This window comes from Lates calcarifer, linkage group LG21 (genome assembly GCF_001640805.2).
Source record: "Lates calcarifer isolate ASB-BC8 linkage group LG21, TLL_Latcal_v3, whole genome shotgun sequence".
NCBI classification, from domain to species: Eukaryota; Metazoa; Chordata; class Actinopteri; family Centropomidae; genus Lates; species Lates calcarifer.
Window position 1 is genome coordinate 11,722,491 of NC_066853.1, and position 18,031 is coordinate 11,740,521.

Below are 18,031 nucleotides of genomic sequence, written 5' to 3' on the forward strand. Positions count from 1 at the left end.
CTGTGGTTTTACATTAACACATAGAGACAATTAACATTTGCATCTGTTAACAAAACTCAAAATACAACTCACTAGGATCAAATTTTTCTGGTGTGGGCAGATTCATCTTTCATTGGACGGCAACAAGAATACAGTTATATACAAACACATACACCATGACACACGCACACACACAGAACCACAGATACACAACACACACTATAGAAATGGAGCCAATTAGAGGCAGGCTCAGAGAAAGGCCTGTCCTCAGTATTGATCCTGACACTGGCCCTCTGGTCTCAAAAAGATTTACAGTGCGAAGATTTACTCGGTTAGTTATGGACACACAAACATAAACACAAGCACGCACACACACAAAAACACACACACACAGACACACACACACACACACATCAATTAAAAGAGAAAATTGAAAGTGTAACTCATATATCTCAATATGGTGCCATACAAGCGAAGAAACAAATGACCAAACTATAACCACTTATTTATGTGACACTGCACATGCCTCTATTAATGCAAGAAAAACACTTTGACATATTCTGCTGAAGTGTGAGTGTACATGTGTGACACTGTGTACATACGTGTGTGTGAGTGTGCGTGTGTGGGAAGAATCCTGATTTGAAACCCCTGTAGAAATCGGTAGCTAAGATGCCGTTATTTTCCATCATTTATCATTTTATTGATTTGTCTATAAAAACAGTCAAACCTGCTGTCCACGAGCTTTATTGCTTTCCCCCCTTTATTAGTTTGCAGTTTGGGACATCCAGAGCTGTCTCTCTGCCGACAGAAAACTAATCATTTTCTTCAGACGCCTGTCACCATCCTAACAGACAACACTCTGACAACTGTTGCAATCAATTAGGCTAGGGCGATCCTAATCTCTGGAGAGTTAGCGGCGCTATTTCAAGGTCTCCGCAAAAGAGAATCTCTCTTTGAAAAAAAAAGCAGAAAAAACAAAAACACTATTTGAAGTTCAGTTTTTCAGGGAATATTGAAGTACAACCAGCGGTGAAAGTATTCTATAAGCAAAGATGGGATGATGATCAGTGTCTTTAAAACCTCACTATATATTTAGCACATAGTTTCAACTTAGAAAGCTGAAATCCATTCACTTTTCCTTTGTTACAATTCAAGCTGCGACTGTCCATTATTGTCATGACTGGAATAATCCACTTATTATTTCTTTGATCTACTGATTAATTGTTTTCACAAAAACAGAAAATACCTGTAGAGATGTCCATCACAGTGACATCTTCAAATGTTTTTTTGTCCAAATAAAAGTGAAAAAACCAAAATATATTCAACTTACTCCCAGAGGACCAAAAAAAGCAAAATCTTACATTTGCTTAAAAAAGACTTAAATTCTTGATCAAGTATAGATTCAGTTCCAGTCACGATGATACAACTGCTATCCGAGCAGCTACAGCAGTCCCTCTTTAGTATCTTTTTCCCAACAGTAAATCCTGTCTCATTGCATTCTGCAGAACAGGCACTAAAGCAGCCACCCTGGAGTGATAATCAGAAATAATTATCATGAAACATCTGACTCAGAGGCAGAGGTGAAAGCAGTCATCAGTCACAGGACATTTGATTTAGCATGTTTAATACAGTGTTTACTGGAGCTACTATTAGCCTCATCAGAGAATCGCAGCTAATGGAAAAAAGGAAAAGAGAAACATTGGCATTTTTGGGGTTTGGAGTCTCCAGGCGAGATAATCCATCAATGGCCCAAACAGACCTTGGAATGAGTGAATCTATGTGCTGACAATGCCTGCGTATGTTTGTAATCAACAGTACATGAGGGGAAATACAACAGAGTTTCAGTGTTCCAAGTCTAAGTCTTATATTTACAGCCAAGCAAATTGTGGCCAGAAGCAGCAGATGCAATAAACACAATCTCTCTCTGTTTCTCTGTCTCTGTCTCCCTCTCCCTTTCTCCCTCTGATGGCAAAGAAAAAGCCCACTTCTGGGGTGTGCAGCAAATTAAATTTACTGTAGTTAATAGAGTGAGCCTATGCTGCTAAATGTCAATTTCCTGACCAAGTCCTTCCCCTTGGAGAATGATTAGCTAATTTGAGGCTGGGGATAAATGGGCTAATGCAGGACACACACAGATAAACAGCCACAGTTGGACCCCATGCCAAGCCCTTCCCCTGCTTTACATTTTATTGGCCTTATTATCTCCAGGGAAAATGGGTCCCCCTATGGCCTAAACATATTTTCATTTCTAATAAAAGGCCCTTGCTGGTTGCCCCCACGTACAACCCCCCCCACACACATATGCGCTGCTCCCTCACAGCCTCCTTCCTCCATTCCTCCCTCGTTTCACAGTCCAATCCATTAAATCGGAGCTCTGCAATTGGCTGGGACCATTTTCCTGGTGAATTATCAATAGAGTAATTATGCTGCATGTTGGGAGCTGGGCTGAAGCTTATCGCCGCTGACCCCCCAGTGCGCGCCAGGATATGATCCCTCACCACAGCCCATTGGGGTAATTATGTGGTCGGGTGTGAAGCTGGATGGTGTGTTACCCTTATCAGTCTGTATTCTATTTCTGTTTTCATTGAAAATTGGACATTAATGGCGGCTACGCAATACCACTAGTGTCAGATACAGGTGAGCGTCTCCAATGGAATCTGACCCCAGTTAAATCATTATTCAGACTTCGCAATGTACGGACGGGGGAACACACACACAAACAGACCAATAATGCTCACTGTTTCTTTAACCTTATCATGCCCCTATCCCAGCAGCAGTGACACACATTCATACTGTTTCTTCGTTTTACCTAGCCACCATCCTCTGTAGGAAGACAAAACAAAGTTCATGTCCATATTGTATTTATCCCGAGGCAGAAAACACCAATGTAGCTGCACAAGTGATGTTCTCAGTGATGCCCGAAACAGCTTCCCTGTCCATTAGACCAGTGCAGCGCAGCAATGATTAATGGCCATGTAACATTAAACCTATCATATTTCAGTGGATGCTGGCGAAACTGACCTCTGTCTGACCAGTGGCTCTTACCAACAACACACTAAAAGCTAGAGAGGAGTTATCATGGGACCTGGACATACAGTTGTGTTATTATGTTCCTAAATGTCCAAATCTCCATTTCCTGGCTAGATCTTGTATTTCTGAGAAAGAATAAAAATAAGTGATCATAAAATGTGAGTAGGATGTTAAATTGGAAAGTTGTGCATAATTTTTGTTTGACTGTGTTCATCTATTGTAAATGTGTCAATGTAGTGAGCTGATGTCTCGGCTCCACTTCCGAGTTACTCTCCAAGTTAGACTCTGTGACACTATTTTCTACATCACAGTGTATTTGTCTTTTCTTATTAAACTTCCTGAAAAGCTGAAACATGACTCCGGGACTTACATGTGCATATTCTATTTTAAACTAAATGGCTATCTAGTACTGTACTTGCTATTAAAATCTGAGCACTATGTCATTTTAACAAAGATATAACAAAATGATTTTGCCAACAGCTACAACTTCTGTAGGTCTGAGACATAGGAGCACTATCCCTGTCATTATTTAATAATTGTAAAATGATGATGTAGTGAGATTCCACAAGCGAGTACAGACGTAGACATCCATTAAGCTTAAAATATGGCCAAAGAAAAAATTCCAGTATCTGATTTCAGCTTTTCAGAAAGACTGGAGAGAGAAATCCTCTATGTATGAAAGTAGAAAGAAATTGACAACAAAAGCCAGTAGGAAAGAGGCTGCCCCAGACGTGCAGCTAAAAAAACTATATTAAATGTGTATGTTGTATATATGTTGGATACACTGGACAGAAATGGTGGCATGTACGATTTGTTTAAAAAAAAAAAAAAAAAGGTGGTGCTATCTGACCTAAACTGGCCCAGAAAAATATGATGCAAAATCACAGTACTTTTCTTATTTTTCTTATTATATTCTACTTGTTCTAAATAAAGTGTTTTTGTCACTACTAAGACGTATTTTGAAACCTTAAAATTAGTTTCAAATCTTTGGTATATATTCTTTGTATCTACAACAAGACACACACATACACACAGACACACAAACTACAAAAAGCTTGCCAGTCGACTTTTCCAAGCGACAGACAGATTGAAAAAGAAACAGGCCTATTGAAAGTAAGAAGATCCATATTTGAAGAACTTCATTAATGCGCTGTTCCCTGCCGAGTTATTTCCAGTGACAGAGCACACAGCAGCAGCTTCATGTTCAAGTTAAAAGTCACTTCTCTTTTTTTCTGCCATTTCAATGTGTCTAAAAGCACCTTGAGTGAGCAATGTGCATTTCCTGCTGCCAAAAGACGTGGAAAACAGCTGTTCCTGCCTGACGCTGCCTGCTGAATGGAATGCAAATATGTTAACCATCCAGAATTTATTACTTTTGAGTGCTCTTCAAACGCAACGGCAGACACAAGTTTAATTTATGATATTCCTCTAATTATGAGAGCTGTTGAAATCATTTCCCAAGCTGCTTCCTCCTTCCAAGCAGCCACATTATCTGTTCCCCCGGTTCAGAGTACACGCGCACACACGCGCAAACACACACAGACTCACCATGCACACCCACACAGAAACATAAATATACATACACACACACTAAATAACACACAAGGAATCACTGGAAAGTAGCTGATTGTGAGCACAATTAACACAGCAAAGACAGAGCATGAAATATTCACAGAAATGTTTTTTCTTCGTCCCCCCTCTGCTTCATAAAAGCAATGTTTAGATTTGTCATAATCTTCAGTTTGCTTTTAATTTAGCAGTCGTCAACACAAACGTCTGCAATGCCCTGCTACGCTGTGAAGCAGAAATGAGACCCCATGCAGGCCACCCACTCACTACCCCCCATACCCACCCAAACACACACACACACACACACACACACACACACACACACACGGTTACAGCCATAAGCCACAAGGTCAAGCCATTTAGCAGAGTTCAAAGGCCTTCAAAGACCCCTCAGATCTATATGAACCTACAACAGCCAACCAACGATGAGGGAAAAGATGACTTTCTGCAGCAGGATGTGCTTTCCATGTGCGTGCACACATGTGTGTATATGTGCATACACGCGTCACCGTGCTGTGTTGATTACCCAGCATCTTCATTGGCACATATGCCCAGTGTCACTCAGCCTCCTCATCGCAATCCTAAACTTGGCCGTCTGGTGTGCACCCGCGACCTTTCACCTCTGTGCAGCCACAGCTCGACATGACACCCATTAGCAGCTGGAGCCAAGGGGGGGCCCTGGCTCTGCCACTCAGCCCTGACACAAGGTCAAGTGGAGGTCACATTCAGACTAGGTGCTAACTTGCCAACTCGCTCACAGCTACTCTCACAATTGAAACGCTCTCGCCCACCCCCCTACCCCTTCCATCCATCCATCATGGCCAGGAACAATTAGTTACACCGGGTTAGGAGAGAGTTGTTTTGGTTGTCATTGCCTCCCTCTGTAAGAGGTTGGAAAGGCAGGCAGAAAAAGTTGAAGTACAGAGGCGGAGAAAGAGTAGAAGTAAGGACAATAGGTGAAGGACAGCAGGGAACTAAGGAGGGAGAGGAAGCGATACGATAAAGAAAGAAAAGGGTTTTAAAAGTTGGGGAGTCAGGAACAACCAGGGAAACAAAAAAGGGGAATGAATAAAAGAAAAGAAAAAAAACGATTTGGACTTATGGAGAAGACAGAGCAGACAGCCGTGCTTCACATCAAGCTGGCTCCAATTAGCAGGTGTGCTCTCAGACGCTCGCTCTCCCTCTCTCTCTCTGGTCAGGGAAGATGTATTTTTCTGCCTTTTATACGCATGTATTTATGAAGTGGTAGGAGATCTGAGGGCCCTTAGCATAACAGCCTTTTATTGTTTAAATGTGGACTGCTCGGCCCCGTGTGCTTAAGTGATTTAGGAACCTCACAACTCCGGTATAAGAAAAATCATAAACGCTGAGACAAACCATGTGGGTGGACTGTAAAAGGCACCAAGGAACGGGCAGACAAAAAGCAGACACACATTCCACTACTAAAGGGAAACTACACTTAATTAAACACCCAAGACACAACTGGAATAGCGCCCCGTAAAAAACATAGCACTATTAGTTTCCCCTCTTCGGTGGAATAACATAAAGTTGTCATCTGACAGAACAGAGGTTTGTCTCATAAAGAAGTTTCAAAAAAAATAAAATTTTTTTTGTGAACCGCTGTCAAGATTGAACAAGGAGAAGGAGAGAGAGAGAAAGAGACAGACAGACAAACACAGAAAGAGAGATCAAGAAATGAACAGAAAGAGAAAACACCACCCTCTGGAAAAAAGGGTCTCCCTCCCAATACATCCCTCACTTCTTGTAGTCTGTGTGTCCCATGCACAAAGGTAGAAGTAGCCCATATAGAAGACAAATTTAACTTCTTCCTCTTTTTTTTTTTTTTTTTAAACCAGTCACAGGTAGAAGATAGGGTTGTTTCTGTACTGAGACACAGACTTGTGTGGCTGGATAGAATCACTTTTGTATAGATATTTTATTATTATTAAGTTAAAGGAACACCATTCTCTACCGACATTATAATATTCTGGGATGATATTTGGTAGCACGAATACAGGCGCGCACCTACACAGCTTCCACAACACACAGCTCTATAGAGAGTGAAATGCTGATGCAGCTAAGGTCTATCAATCTAATTTAAACCTTATTTATATCTTAATGTTTTATGTGATATTCAACCTCTAGTAAAATGTCTATAAATATAGTGACAGAGTCAAAAGACTGATTTGCTATGCGCTGCTGGAGGCAGGATCCAAACGATGTTACATGTTACAGCAATGACATAAATGTCACTCATTACACATCTGCGGTAACACACTCTGTTATCTCATTTCGTGTCAATATCCTGCTGAGTTTACAGAGAAATCTGGCAAACTTCTACTCCACCAAAACTGTTGACTGCATTTAAAATAAATACATTTTTCCTGCTTTGATTTGATGCCAAAATCACAACATTAAGTTCTCTGTTCAACCAGTCACAGGAGCTGATCTGCTCTTTGTTCAGCCAATCACACGACAGTTGGCCACGTATCCTTTGGGTGATCCATCTCGCTCCACTTCCTCCTCACGTCCTCCACTTTGCCAAAAACCCAAATGGATAGACAGAACAAAAAAGGAAGACAAATTTCAAATAGAAAACCTCATGCGCACGCTGAGAAAGTGTTTCATTACTTTCAAAAAGATTGTCAAGGTTTCAGTCAAGACGCACATGATCCTTGTTTCATTCCTCTGACATTCTCTCTCATTTTTCTCTTCTTTTTCCACAAATAAATTACTAAACGTGTGAGTGAAACCACATGCTTGTGTGTGTGTGTTTGTGTGGTTCCTCTGCTTGGCCAAAGTGAACTGACAAGTGCAGGCAGTGGTTCCATTAGCTGGCAATTTGCTCTCAAGTTGTTCGGGGAGAATGACGGAGGGTTTTTTGGCAGGACAACGCACATGGCTCTGCTTAGGACAAGTTAAGTGAGGCGCTCACACACATAATCCTTCGCTATCATTCAAAAACTCTCATAACACGTACACACTCAAAAACAGAGATGTAGATCAATGCTTCAAATAATGAAAATGTAAATCTATATCTAAACACATTTTTATGTAGTCTAAAATATCTGATGATAAATGTGTGCTAAAAAGTCAACACTAAGTCTGGATGTGACTGTTACTACTGTAAAGAAAACCTACATATGTCGACACACGCATCCTCCACAAAGTCCCAGAGAATGATGGTGTCCATATGGTTTGTGCTAGAGCATAACTAGAGTACAAGGTAAACACGGCTGACTGAGGTTTGTCCATGCATGCTCTGTTAGCACGGGTCTCTATGGACTGGCTCAAAACCTGGCCACTGAATCACACACAGCACATAAACATACCTCCCTCCCTCCATCCGTCCGTCCGTCGCTCTGTGTGTGTGTGTGTGTGTGTGTGTGTGTGTGTGTGCAGTATGTTTAAGAATGAAAAGAAGAACTGTGGACAGACGGTGGCGTTTATCTGTGCATAAATTAAGAGCAGAAGCTGTTAATTAAAAGGGGGAAATAAGCACAGATAAAATAAAACTTTGCTAATCGGCTACTTGGCAAGGTGACCTCTGAGTGCACCTGCCGTCATTCTAGGACCGGCTGTCCTGCTGGGCGAGTGGCACAGGGGGGCAATGTGCTGGTCCGGCTATAAGCAGCAGGCAACTGGTAGAGACCCCCCCCCCCCCTTTCTTTTACTCTCTCTCGCTCTCTCTCTGTGTATCTCTGCGTCTCTCTATCTCTCTCTCACGCTGTGCTTCTCCACCCAGAGCGTTATTAGACCCAGGGCTCCGCTGCGGCTCCAAACAGCTCAATGACAACATACAGGGCCTGCCAATTAGAAATAATTAGACAGTCATTTCAGTGGCAAGTCTTTTTAAGTGCATATATAACGATGCAATGATGCTTATTAGCCGGCCTGAGCCGGCGAGGACCAGGGCCTCAAACGCTTTGGCGCTGGAGAAAATAATTATGCCAGTGATCACAAAGCGAGCTGCACATCTCTGTACTTCACCTCCACGTGTTTCAAAAATCCACTTCATTAGCTCCCGTAATTAATCCTCCATTAATTGCAGGAAAAGCCCAGTTTACCTCCCTTCGTTTCTAATTATCATCTTATAAATAGTTATGGTTCTAATTAATGTGTTCATTAGGCAGGATATTTCTCTCAAAGCCTCGCTGGGAGCCAAAGGTCCGGCTCGGCTCTCTCTGAAGCCTAACCAGCCAGAAGGTGAGGCCATCCTGCCTGCATTTGCTTTTATTTTACTACATTCAACCTCCTAATTGGCATTTAAAACCCAATTTGGAAGAACTTCAAGAAGCTTAAATAGGAGAGAGAGATAGAGAGAAGACAGGAAGGAAAGAGAGAGAGAGATACATTTGGTGTTCATTTTCCTATGCCAGAGCTAAAAGCGTTTCTGTCTCCGTCTTTCTCTTGGTCTGGCCAGACGGACGAGGCTTTTCTCTGTCATAAAGTGAACACAATGAAGGCTGATTACATGGTATTAGTCTTTGGCATTATGGAGGTTTTATTTGCAAAACAGTGCAAGCGTTTCTCCACCAAAGAAACAACAGTGGGAGTGTCACACTTCTGTTGGGTTTCAGTCATCAAACAGCCAAATTTTGTCTTTGGTTTATAGATATAAAGTAACTAGTCTGCTTTCTATGATACTTAAATTAATCACAAAGATTTGTGTTCATTCACACAGCTTTCAAAAAAGGAAATTACTCTGCAAACTTCAAAAAAACTTTATGCTTTTTTTATGTCAACTTTTGTAAAAAACCTACAAAAACTGAAGAATTATACTGTAATAAAATGTATAATATTCTTTGTACAGCTATTGTGGGAAACTTGAATCATGCATCTTCAAATACACTCTGGATAAGAATTATGGTCATTGCAATGTAATTATATTATTATTATATTATCTATCACATTCACTACTTACAAGCAAATGTATCCAGTACATCACTTTTAGTAGCCATCAGATAAAACATGTTGTGAAGAACAAAAAAAGAAAGAAGAAACGTTGAAGAAGAAAATTTGTCTATTTTACCAACATATCAACTGCTAATAGCGCCACAGTTTAAGGACCTTTTCACAGAAAGCAGGTTTTGTCTTCTACCTCCACACTCAAAAATGTGAACAAGAGAAAAAAAAACAACTGCCTTTCAAGCCAATGTTGTAACATAACAGGCTTTATGTGTCATTACTCCCAGTTTGTTTAACAGATGGATAAAAAGAGAAAAGGGACAACTCTTTGATGTTAAACTAGTCTTTGTTTGGGACCATCGGACCAACTCCCTCATTTGATCGTCTATGTGAGAGGACTGGTGCGATGCCTTTTGTGAGGTGAATTCTGCGTGTGTGTTTGTGTGTTGTGTTACTCAGTGTAGACTCTACAGCTAGGTTGCTACCCAGGGGAGAGGGCTAGTGTGTTGTGAGCCTGCAGGATGGAGGGATGCAGTGGAGTGGGTTGTGGGGTAGGGTAGTTGGGGGGGCGGAGGGGGGCTTGGCAGAAGTGAGGGGTGGGGGTGGGGGGTTCCTCTGGCGGTAGAGGGGAACACTGCTTGCGGCGAGGTGGGGATGAAAGAGGCTGTCTGTGTCAGTCACTTATTCCTCCCTTTGGTAAATAAAGGTTTCTGACAACAAAGCCGAGCAGTGCTTGACTGGCCTTTACAGCAGATAAATAAAAAAGACAACACAGAGAAAGAGAGTAAGACAGAGAGAGAGAGAGAGAGAGAGACAGCGAGTGAGTGAGAGAGAGAGAGAGAGACAGGAGGAGAGAGAGAGAGAGAGAGACAGCGAGTGAGTGAGAGAGAGAGAGAGAGACAGAAGCACAACAACAAACGCGTTCAGATCTCACGACTGGTAGCATGTTGATTTTTATGGAGTAGAGAAGACGCAGCTGAACCAAACCAGGTCATCTTTCAGTTTAAATCAACACTTTGCAAGTCCAGTAATAGGGGAAGAAGGAAGAAAGGGCTAAACGTCATCCTGTGGAAGGGGGTGAAGAAAAGATGTGCGGAGTCCACAGAATAACAGACAAATAGATGAAAAACAGCCGGGAGCCTGCTCTTAAATTCCACTACGGCACACTCTAGACTACCCTAAGACCACTAAAAAACTGTAATAACCCTAAGTAAGATACAGCAGCTTAAAGAAAAGAAAGGATTTAAGAGTTGTTCGCATTTTTCCTCATCTTATTTCCTATCCATCAGAGCAACAATTCATGCCTTATGGTTCTCTCATAATGGCAACATCTCAGCAGTTTGTTGAGGAAACCAGATTTCACTTGTCATGTCCTCAAAACACACTCATAGCCATTTCCCTTATGAAGCCAGCGACACCCTAAACCACCTGCTACATCACACACACACATACTCTAAACTTTGTGAATTAATATATGTTTCCCACTCTACCACCTGACAAGGGAATTGCTGATCCAGGTGCAGTGAAAAGCTGTGCGGCCACACCACTCACCCGCAATAAACCCACTGATTTTCCTCACCCCACATCTGTCTTCTTGCACTCAACTGCCCTACCTTCCTTTTCTCCCCATCTAAGACCTTTCCTCTCCTCCCTACAGTTCCTCGCCTCGGCTCTCCCCGTTCCCAAGCCGCCTGGATGACCTTGCTCGCGCTCCATGTCGGTCCTAGGCAGGGAAAAGCTATCTAGCAGATGTACGACACCTCATCTCGTACAGGGGGAAAATTGCTGTGTGAAATAAATACCAGGCCATTGCTCACCCCTGCACACACACACAAGCATGGACACCCACCCACCCACACACACACACACACACACACACATGCCTGGAGTCATTCTGTGATCTCTAGTCCAGAAAGCAGAGCTCATGTTGTGGAACTATAACCATCAGATTACCTAGTTCTAGCAGCCTAGAAAGACATGGCAGGGTGGCAAAGTGCTTAGAGGACTGTCTCGCAGCCAGAAGACACGAGGTCAACTACTGACGCACAAGGCATTGTACCTGCTAAAATATCCCTGAGCGAGGCACTGAAACTAGGTACCCTGAGTGCTGATCTTTACTCAAACCTGACCTCTGACCTCTCTGAAGGGAGACAGGAGAATGTCCCTAAGGGGATCACTAAAGTGTCTCATTATCATTATTATTACATCCTATGTTTCATGTCAGCCTTAAAGGAATAGTTTGACATTTTGGAAAACACACTTATTCCTTTCCCGATTTCCTTTCCAGCTAATAGAAAAGACTGATATTACTCTAATGTCTGTATTGTTAATATGAAGCTACTGCTTGCAGCCAAATAGCTTAAATTATCGTAAAAACAGGAAATGGGGAGGGGAAATAGCCAGCATGGCTCTGTCCACTAATTAAAATGTTATATCTCATTTGTTTGATCTGTGAAAAAAGCTGTGTATAAAAACAACAAGTTGCAGTGTTATGGGAAGGTACATGTCAAACTATGTCTTCACCAGCAAAGTAAGGAGCAGGAGACCCAGCCACAAGTTAAAACACCCCAACAACAATCAGGTAAACCTGGAAACCTATTCATAAAAACAGCAAAATAATGTCATCAATAATGAATAAAAATCAATGATTTTTTTTTTTTTTTTTACAATTTCAGCTTGAACTTGACCATTCTTTCAATACTGACCACTGTCTGTCCCCCACAGCCCTTCCCGAGCTCTAAGTGTGCACCAGTTCTAGACTCATTCTGGCTCTGTGGTTAGAGGGTAGCTGAGATAATCCTGACTCTGATCGGCGATCCTATAAAACATGCTGGGTGGTGTGTTTAGCTTGCTATCCATCTCCTCTGGGGGGAAACCAACAGATAATTAGAGGTCTCACTCTCCATAGAGGCATGACAGCATCCCAGTGATGAAACCGCTCCGGTGTTAGCAGGGCTAAACCCTGACGCTAGCACTCTGCCCTGCTAACTCAACACACACCTGAAATATTAATGAAGAAAATGTAAGTGTTTGTGTGTTCCCTGCAGTATGAGCTCATGTGTGCATGCATGTGCGAATGACGTACAGTGAATGAAATGCTCAGCTTCTCTTTGATGGGTCAAGTGGTGAGACTGTCACACCTGCCAGTCCTCCATGTCCTCCAACAGCGTCTCTAAAAGCTAACAGTTGAGTCAGTGAAGGACTGACAGAATGACTGACTGAGCCACACACATTTAACCCCTGCTGTGGCCGCCCATGAAAGCCCGGCACTACACCGCTCCGCCAAGCTCACCTAAAGACGTGCCTGTGATCCAACTGTGATGAGAGGCCCTGTCGTCTTTGTTGGACTGGGTATGCATCAGATCACTGTGTGCTGCCACCGTCATGCTCCACTCTGCTCTCCCCCAGTGGACTAGGGCCGTGACACCCCCTCCACCACACCCACCCACCCACACACACACACACACACACACCCCATGAACATGCATCACGCAAATTGCACATACATGCGTACGCTCATCAACCTCACACATGCTCACTGCATTGTGTGCACACATCACATGCGCAACCCAGCCTGATATGCCTGCTCACATCAAAGAGAATAAACATTAATGGCAAATAGGTAATCTGCTCCTCTTGTCTGTTTTACATTTCAGGGCAAGATTGACTGCCTCTGGGGAACCTGGCCTTCTCTGATTGAGGGCAGGAAAAAAAAAGTAGAAAGAGAGGAGAGAGGGAGGAAGCAACGATAGATGGTAAACACATGATAGAGCATTATTCTTATTTCATGTATCTCTTTATTTTTTATTTATACATGAGAGATTGAAAAGAAGGTAATAATATTCCCTCCTTTCAACGGCCCCACTATGGTCCTAATCTTCTCCCCTGCAATATTCTGATGCAGACGTTATTATTCTCATTTCTTCTGAATAATATCCCTCTCTCAAGCCTATCGGTTCTCTCTGCCGACACTCGCTTTTGTCTTTGCTCTTCATTTTCCTCCTTTAGGATCTCCTCCGCTCTCCACCTCTCCAGCACTAACTCAACTTATTGTCTCCACACTTTTCCATTCTATTCTAACTTCTCATCCTCTCTCTGTCTCTCTCTTTGGTCGGTGCACTCAGTCTCTCTTCTCTCGTTCTTATTCTGAGGGTGGTGCCGGGGGTTGGTGTGGCCGGGGTGGGGGCGGCAGGCAGCACCTCATATCCTATATGCGTATCAATCATGAAGTACTGTCCACTCAATCCTCCTCTGATCCATCAGCCAGCCTCTCAGCCAGCTCAGGCAGCTTCATCCAAACACACACACACACACACACCCACCCCCACACACACAACTGACTAATGGTAGTCAATGCACCTGTGCACAGTACACACCAGCCTGCTTTCATTCCACAACTCCAGTGGGTGTAGAATATTCAGTGTCCCACCACAGAAATACAGTGCAAGATTATCTCTCTAGAAGATAATCAAGAAAACACCCATTTTGTGTGTCAACTAGAAATTATCTTTATCACTGTGAATTTGCCAAATATTTTCCTGCTCTATAAAATGTCACAATTTTGTTGGAAAGTATTTTCAAATTGCTCTGAAACCCAAGGAGATTCGGTTTACTCTCACACAAGACAAATAAAAGTTGCCAATTTCCACATTTGAGAAGCAGTTACATGAAAAACATTTTTGCATTTTTGCCGAAAACTGATTGCAATTATTTGTCAATCATTTAAAACTGTTGATTATTTCATTCTGTGGGTCGACTTTTCAATTAATTGACTTATCATTTCAGCCCTGGTCCCATTTATCAGATGAGACCACAAAATTTCCCCCGCACGGTGAAACATGACTGCATATGTGGCCGCCAACGCCAAAGTTTTAGAGACACAAATTGCAGTTGCCATCACATAACTGCATAAATTTATCATCAATGTCATCATTTCGCACATCTCCACCTCCAACACCGCCTCCACCTCGTAACACCCCGCCATGCACCAAAGCCAGCCCAACCCACCTGCTCCTCGCTTACCACTAAGCCGATTACACAACGCAGCCCTCCTAATCACAGTGCATTGTTTGTAAACACCGATGTCATCGACTGTAGTTCTAAATCTCTCAAATCCCCTCCACCTTTCATCTCACACACCAACGCCAGTAATGCCATTTTCGACTGATGTTTTAATCACTGCTGCCACTGTGAGTGACTGCGACTGTACCGCACAGAGTAGAGAGAGAGTGTGTGAAAACTGTTAGGCCAAATTCTCTCAATCAATTGTTTAACTGTTATTTGTCGCTTGTTCTGAAGGCACAAAATGTTCTGTGTACATTAGATTGGAGAGTTGATGTGTGGTGTCTTTTCATGGCAACGTCAACCACATTCATGTCAAAACATCACTGTTGCATCATCCCTTCATCCTGACACCTCTGTAATGAAGATATTAAAACTCTGTTTTCTTTGTGATTAAAATGATCTCTGCTCTCCCCCACAGCCTTACACAAGTAAACAAAGGGCCTTGCTCACGCATATATTATGACAACCTTTTCTTCAATTGTGCGCCTGTGCATGTTTATGTGTCTGCGTGTGAGTGTGCGAGGGATTTAAAAACAGCACAGTTTACTGGTTCATTAGCACCAGATTAACTATGCTAATGACATGGACCACCACACACAGAGACTTTGCCTTTATGTTTCTGAAAGGGATACACGACTGACTATGGTTGTGTGTGTGTGCATTTGAGAGAAAGAGAGAGAGAAGTGTGGTGCAGGTGTGTACACATTAGTCTTGCATGAATAAGTTAGTCTCTTGCTAAGAAAAAAAAAAGAAAAGAAAAACGAGTCAACTACTTCAATAATAATCATAATTCAACACAGTATGTATGGGTAATGATGTTTTAATTGCATTAATGAGTGAAAGGAGAGCTGCAGCCAGAAGAGATTTGGGAAGGATTGGACTGGTGTTGCATATGACCTGGTGTCTCTGTGGGTCTCTGTTTCATTAATACTCACACAGTAAGACGGATAGTCAGGGCAAACTGAGACATGAGTACAGGCACACGCAAAATGCTAATCCAGACCTAAGATGCAAGTTTCCATGTGGCTCTATCTGACGACATGAGACATAAATACGAAATGATGTGTTTGTTTATGCTACAGTAAACTTCCAAAATTCTTATTGCTTCTTTAATAAGAAAAGTCTGCAATGGCATTCCACATACTGATTTGTAATACAAACACCCGAGTGTTTCAAGTCTATTTTTTTTTTGTCACTCCCGAATGATCTAACCATCTCTCCACAGGTATTATACAATTTGTCTAAGGATAAATGAAACATATTCTTAAAAAGATTGTTAAATACATATTCATTCAGAGAGTATTGCTATTACTATCATCATTATTATTTGCTATTCTTATGACATGATTGTGAAATTCTACAGCAAAAACTATGTTGAAATAATTCAGCTACTTTGCAGTTCTCAAGATTAACCTAAACCAGACATACAATAACACCACCACACCAACACAGTATGAGAAGTTCAAAATTTAAGGTGTTAAAAACAGTACTAAAGTGGTTGGAATAATCTCTATGTGTTAGTAGGGTGTGTGTGCGTTGAGGGGGTGTCAATGAAAAAAAGTAAAATTTGTGCTAAGTAAGTTTGCAGTGTGAGAAGTGTGTGTGTGTTACCTTCTGTCTCGGCTGCGTGACCTGTACGAGCGGTGGCTCCTCCCTTTGTCTCTCACTGCACTGCGACTCCTCCTCTTGCGCGATGAACTGCGTGACGAACTGCTGCTGGAATGTCGTCTTCTCCTGGAGCCAGCAGACAGAGACGTACTGATGTAATTCAATTATTGGCAGGACTGTCACAACAAATCAGCACTAGCGCAACACGTAAATAGGTTCTGAGAGCTCAGTGTGGTGAAAAATGTGGTTCCCAAAATCACTGAGAATATACATTTGTCATTAATAGTTATAGTTTTGCCATTGTCATTCAGCTTCATTGTAGTTTCTCTTCGTTTACTATCCATTAAACAAACCTGCAAACCATGTCAAGCTCCTGCCATATCAGCTCCATCCTCATTTTGCTGTTATGATCCACCCTGCCATGAAAACCACCTTTTCTATTATTCTCTGTGTTCGTTCACCAGTTTACAGCGGCTCAGACATCATCACCTGAAATGCTTCCCGCTTCTGTGTTAGTGAAAGCTGTATTCCTAATTTGTTTTGCTGTTCATTTCAAGAACAAATATGTCCCAATGTCCCAGACAACCTCAACTGTTATGAGCAGTGCTGATTGCTACTTTGCATTGGTGAACACGTCTGTCTACAGTCCAGAGCGGCAGAACCATGCAGGCTGCCCTACAGTTCCTCCACAGGGGCCCTTTGGTGCTCTGTTGCTCTTTAATGTGGCTACAGCAGTGTGTGTAGCGTCTATTTTCCAAACACCACTCACACCGTGTTTCTATTGATATTATGAAGCGGGAGGTATTTATAGGGGTGAATGTAAATGCAGAAAGAAACCCCCCTCTTCTATTCAAATAGTTTGAGCAGTTTCCATTATTTAAAATCTCTTCTTTTGTTTCACCAAAGCCAAAAATACCCAAATCTTTTCAGCACACACACACACAAAAAAAAACACATACTCGGTCCTGTGGGAGCACTGTGAGATAGAAGAAAAAGAGAAGAAGAGGAAAGCAATACAAATAACGCAGAGGCTGAACTATCAAACCAGATTTGTACCACTTAGAGTAGCAAAGCTACAGATCCATTAGTATTCTAAAGGCTGGATCCCACGAGCAGGCCTGATGAAATAACTTCCACAGCCCTCGTAGAACTATTTCACACATTACACAGAAGGAACACAGAGTAGTGAGCTGAGGGTTTTTGGAAGGTGGCGTTAGCTCACACATTTTCACAGAAGCCTGCACAAATGTAACGTAATAAAACATAATGGCTCAAACACATGCAAGTGGGGCTGGCTAACACAGAAGCCTTTCACATGAATAGTCCTAACAAGTTGGATTTCAGGTCCCTTGTTCTCTCACACCCACACTTTTTCCCTGTCTTACTGCATTATATCTCGCACACTTATCCGTGGACTCGATCACTCTCTTTGCGCATACACCTTAATTATGTGGTCATGATGTCATCAACCAAGAGCATAAATGCTCTTCTGTTTTTCCACGTGAGGTCTCTTCACACCATTTGTACATATGCAGGTTGAAAATCCTACAGAGTGTCTTATTGAACCTGTTAAAGGAGAGTTTCACACAGATACACACACAAGGTCTTAGTTAATTGATCAAAACACATGGCTAATAGATGAGGGACTGTGGTCCCAGGGTTTACACTGCCCACCCAGCCCCACCCTGCACAGACAGGCAATGACTTCCCATCAGCAGTAATGGACCTTGACCAAGCCTCATAAATAATTACCATCAACTGGCCTTGTCTGAACAGCCACACACAGCCAGTGGCAGCTGTGGATGGATGGATGGTGGACACAGGATGGGGGAGGCCAGGTCTAGCCACTAGCCACTTGTTAAGATGTCTGATT

The 18,031-nt window shown here is 42.4% G+C and overlaps 1 protein-coding gene across 4 annotated transcripts in view; it reads right to left on the reverse strand.

Annotated features, from left to right (window-relative positions):
- Positions 1-18,031, reverse strand: part of rsrc1 (arginine/serine-rich coiled-coil 1) — a 111,173-nt gene that overhangs the window by 90,591 nt on the left and 2,551 nt on the right. For all 4 annotated transcript variants that reach the window (XM_018693976.2, XM_018693979.2, XM_018693975.2 and 1 more), the window contains exon 3: positions 16,162-16,284. In XM_018693976.2, coding sequence (XP_018549492.1) covers positions 16,162-16,284 — 123 coding nt within the window. The remainder of the gene's footprint in view (positions 1-16,161; positions 16,285-18,031) is intronic.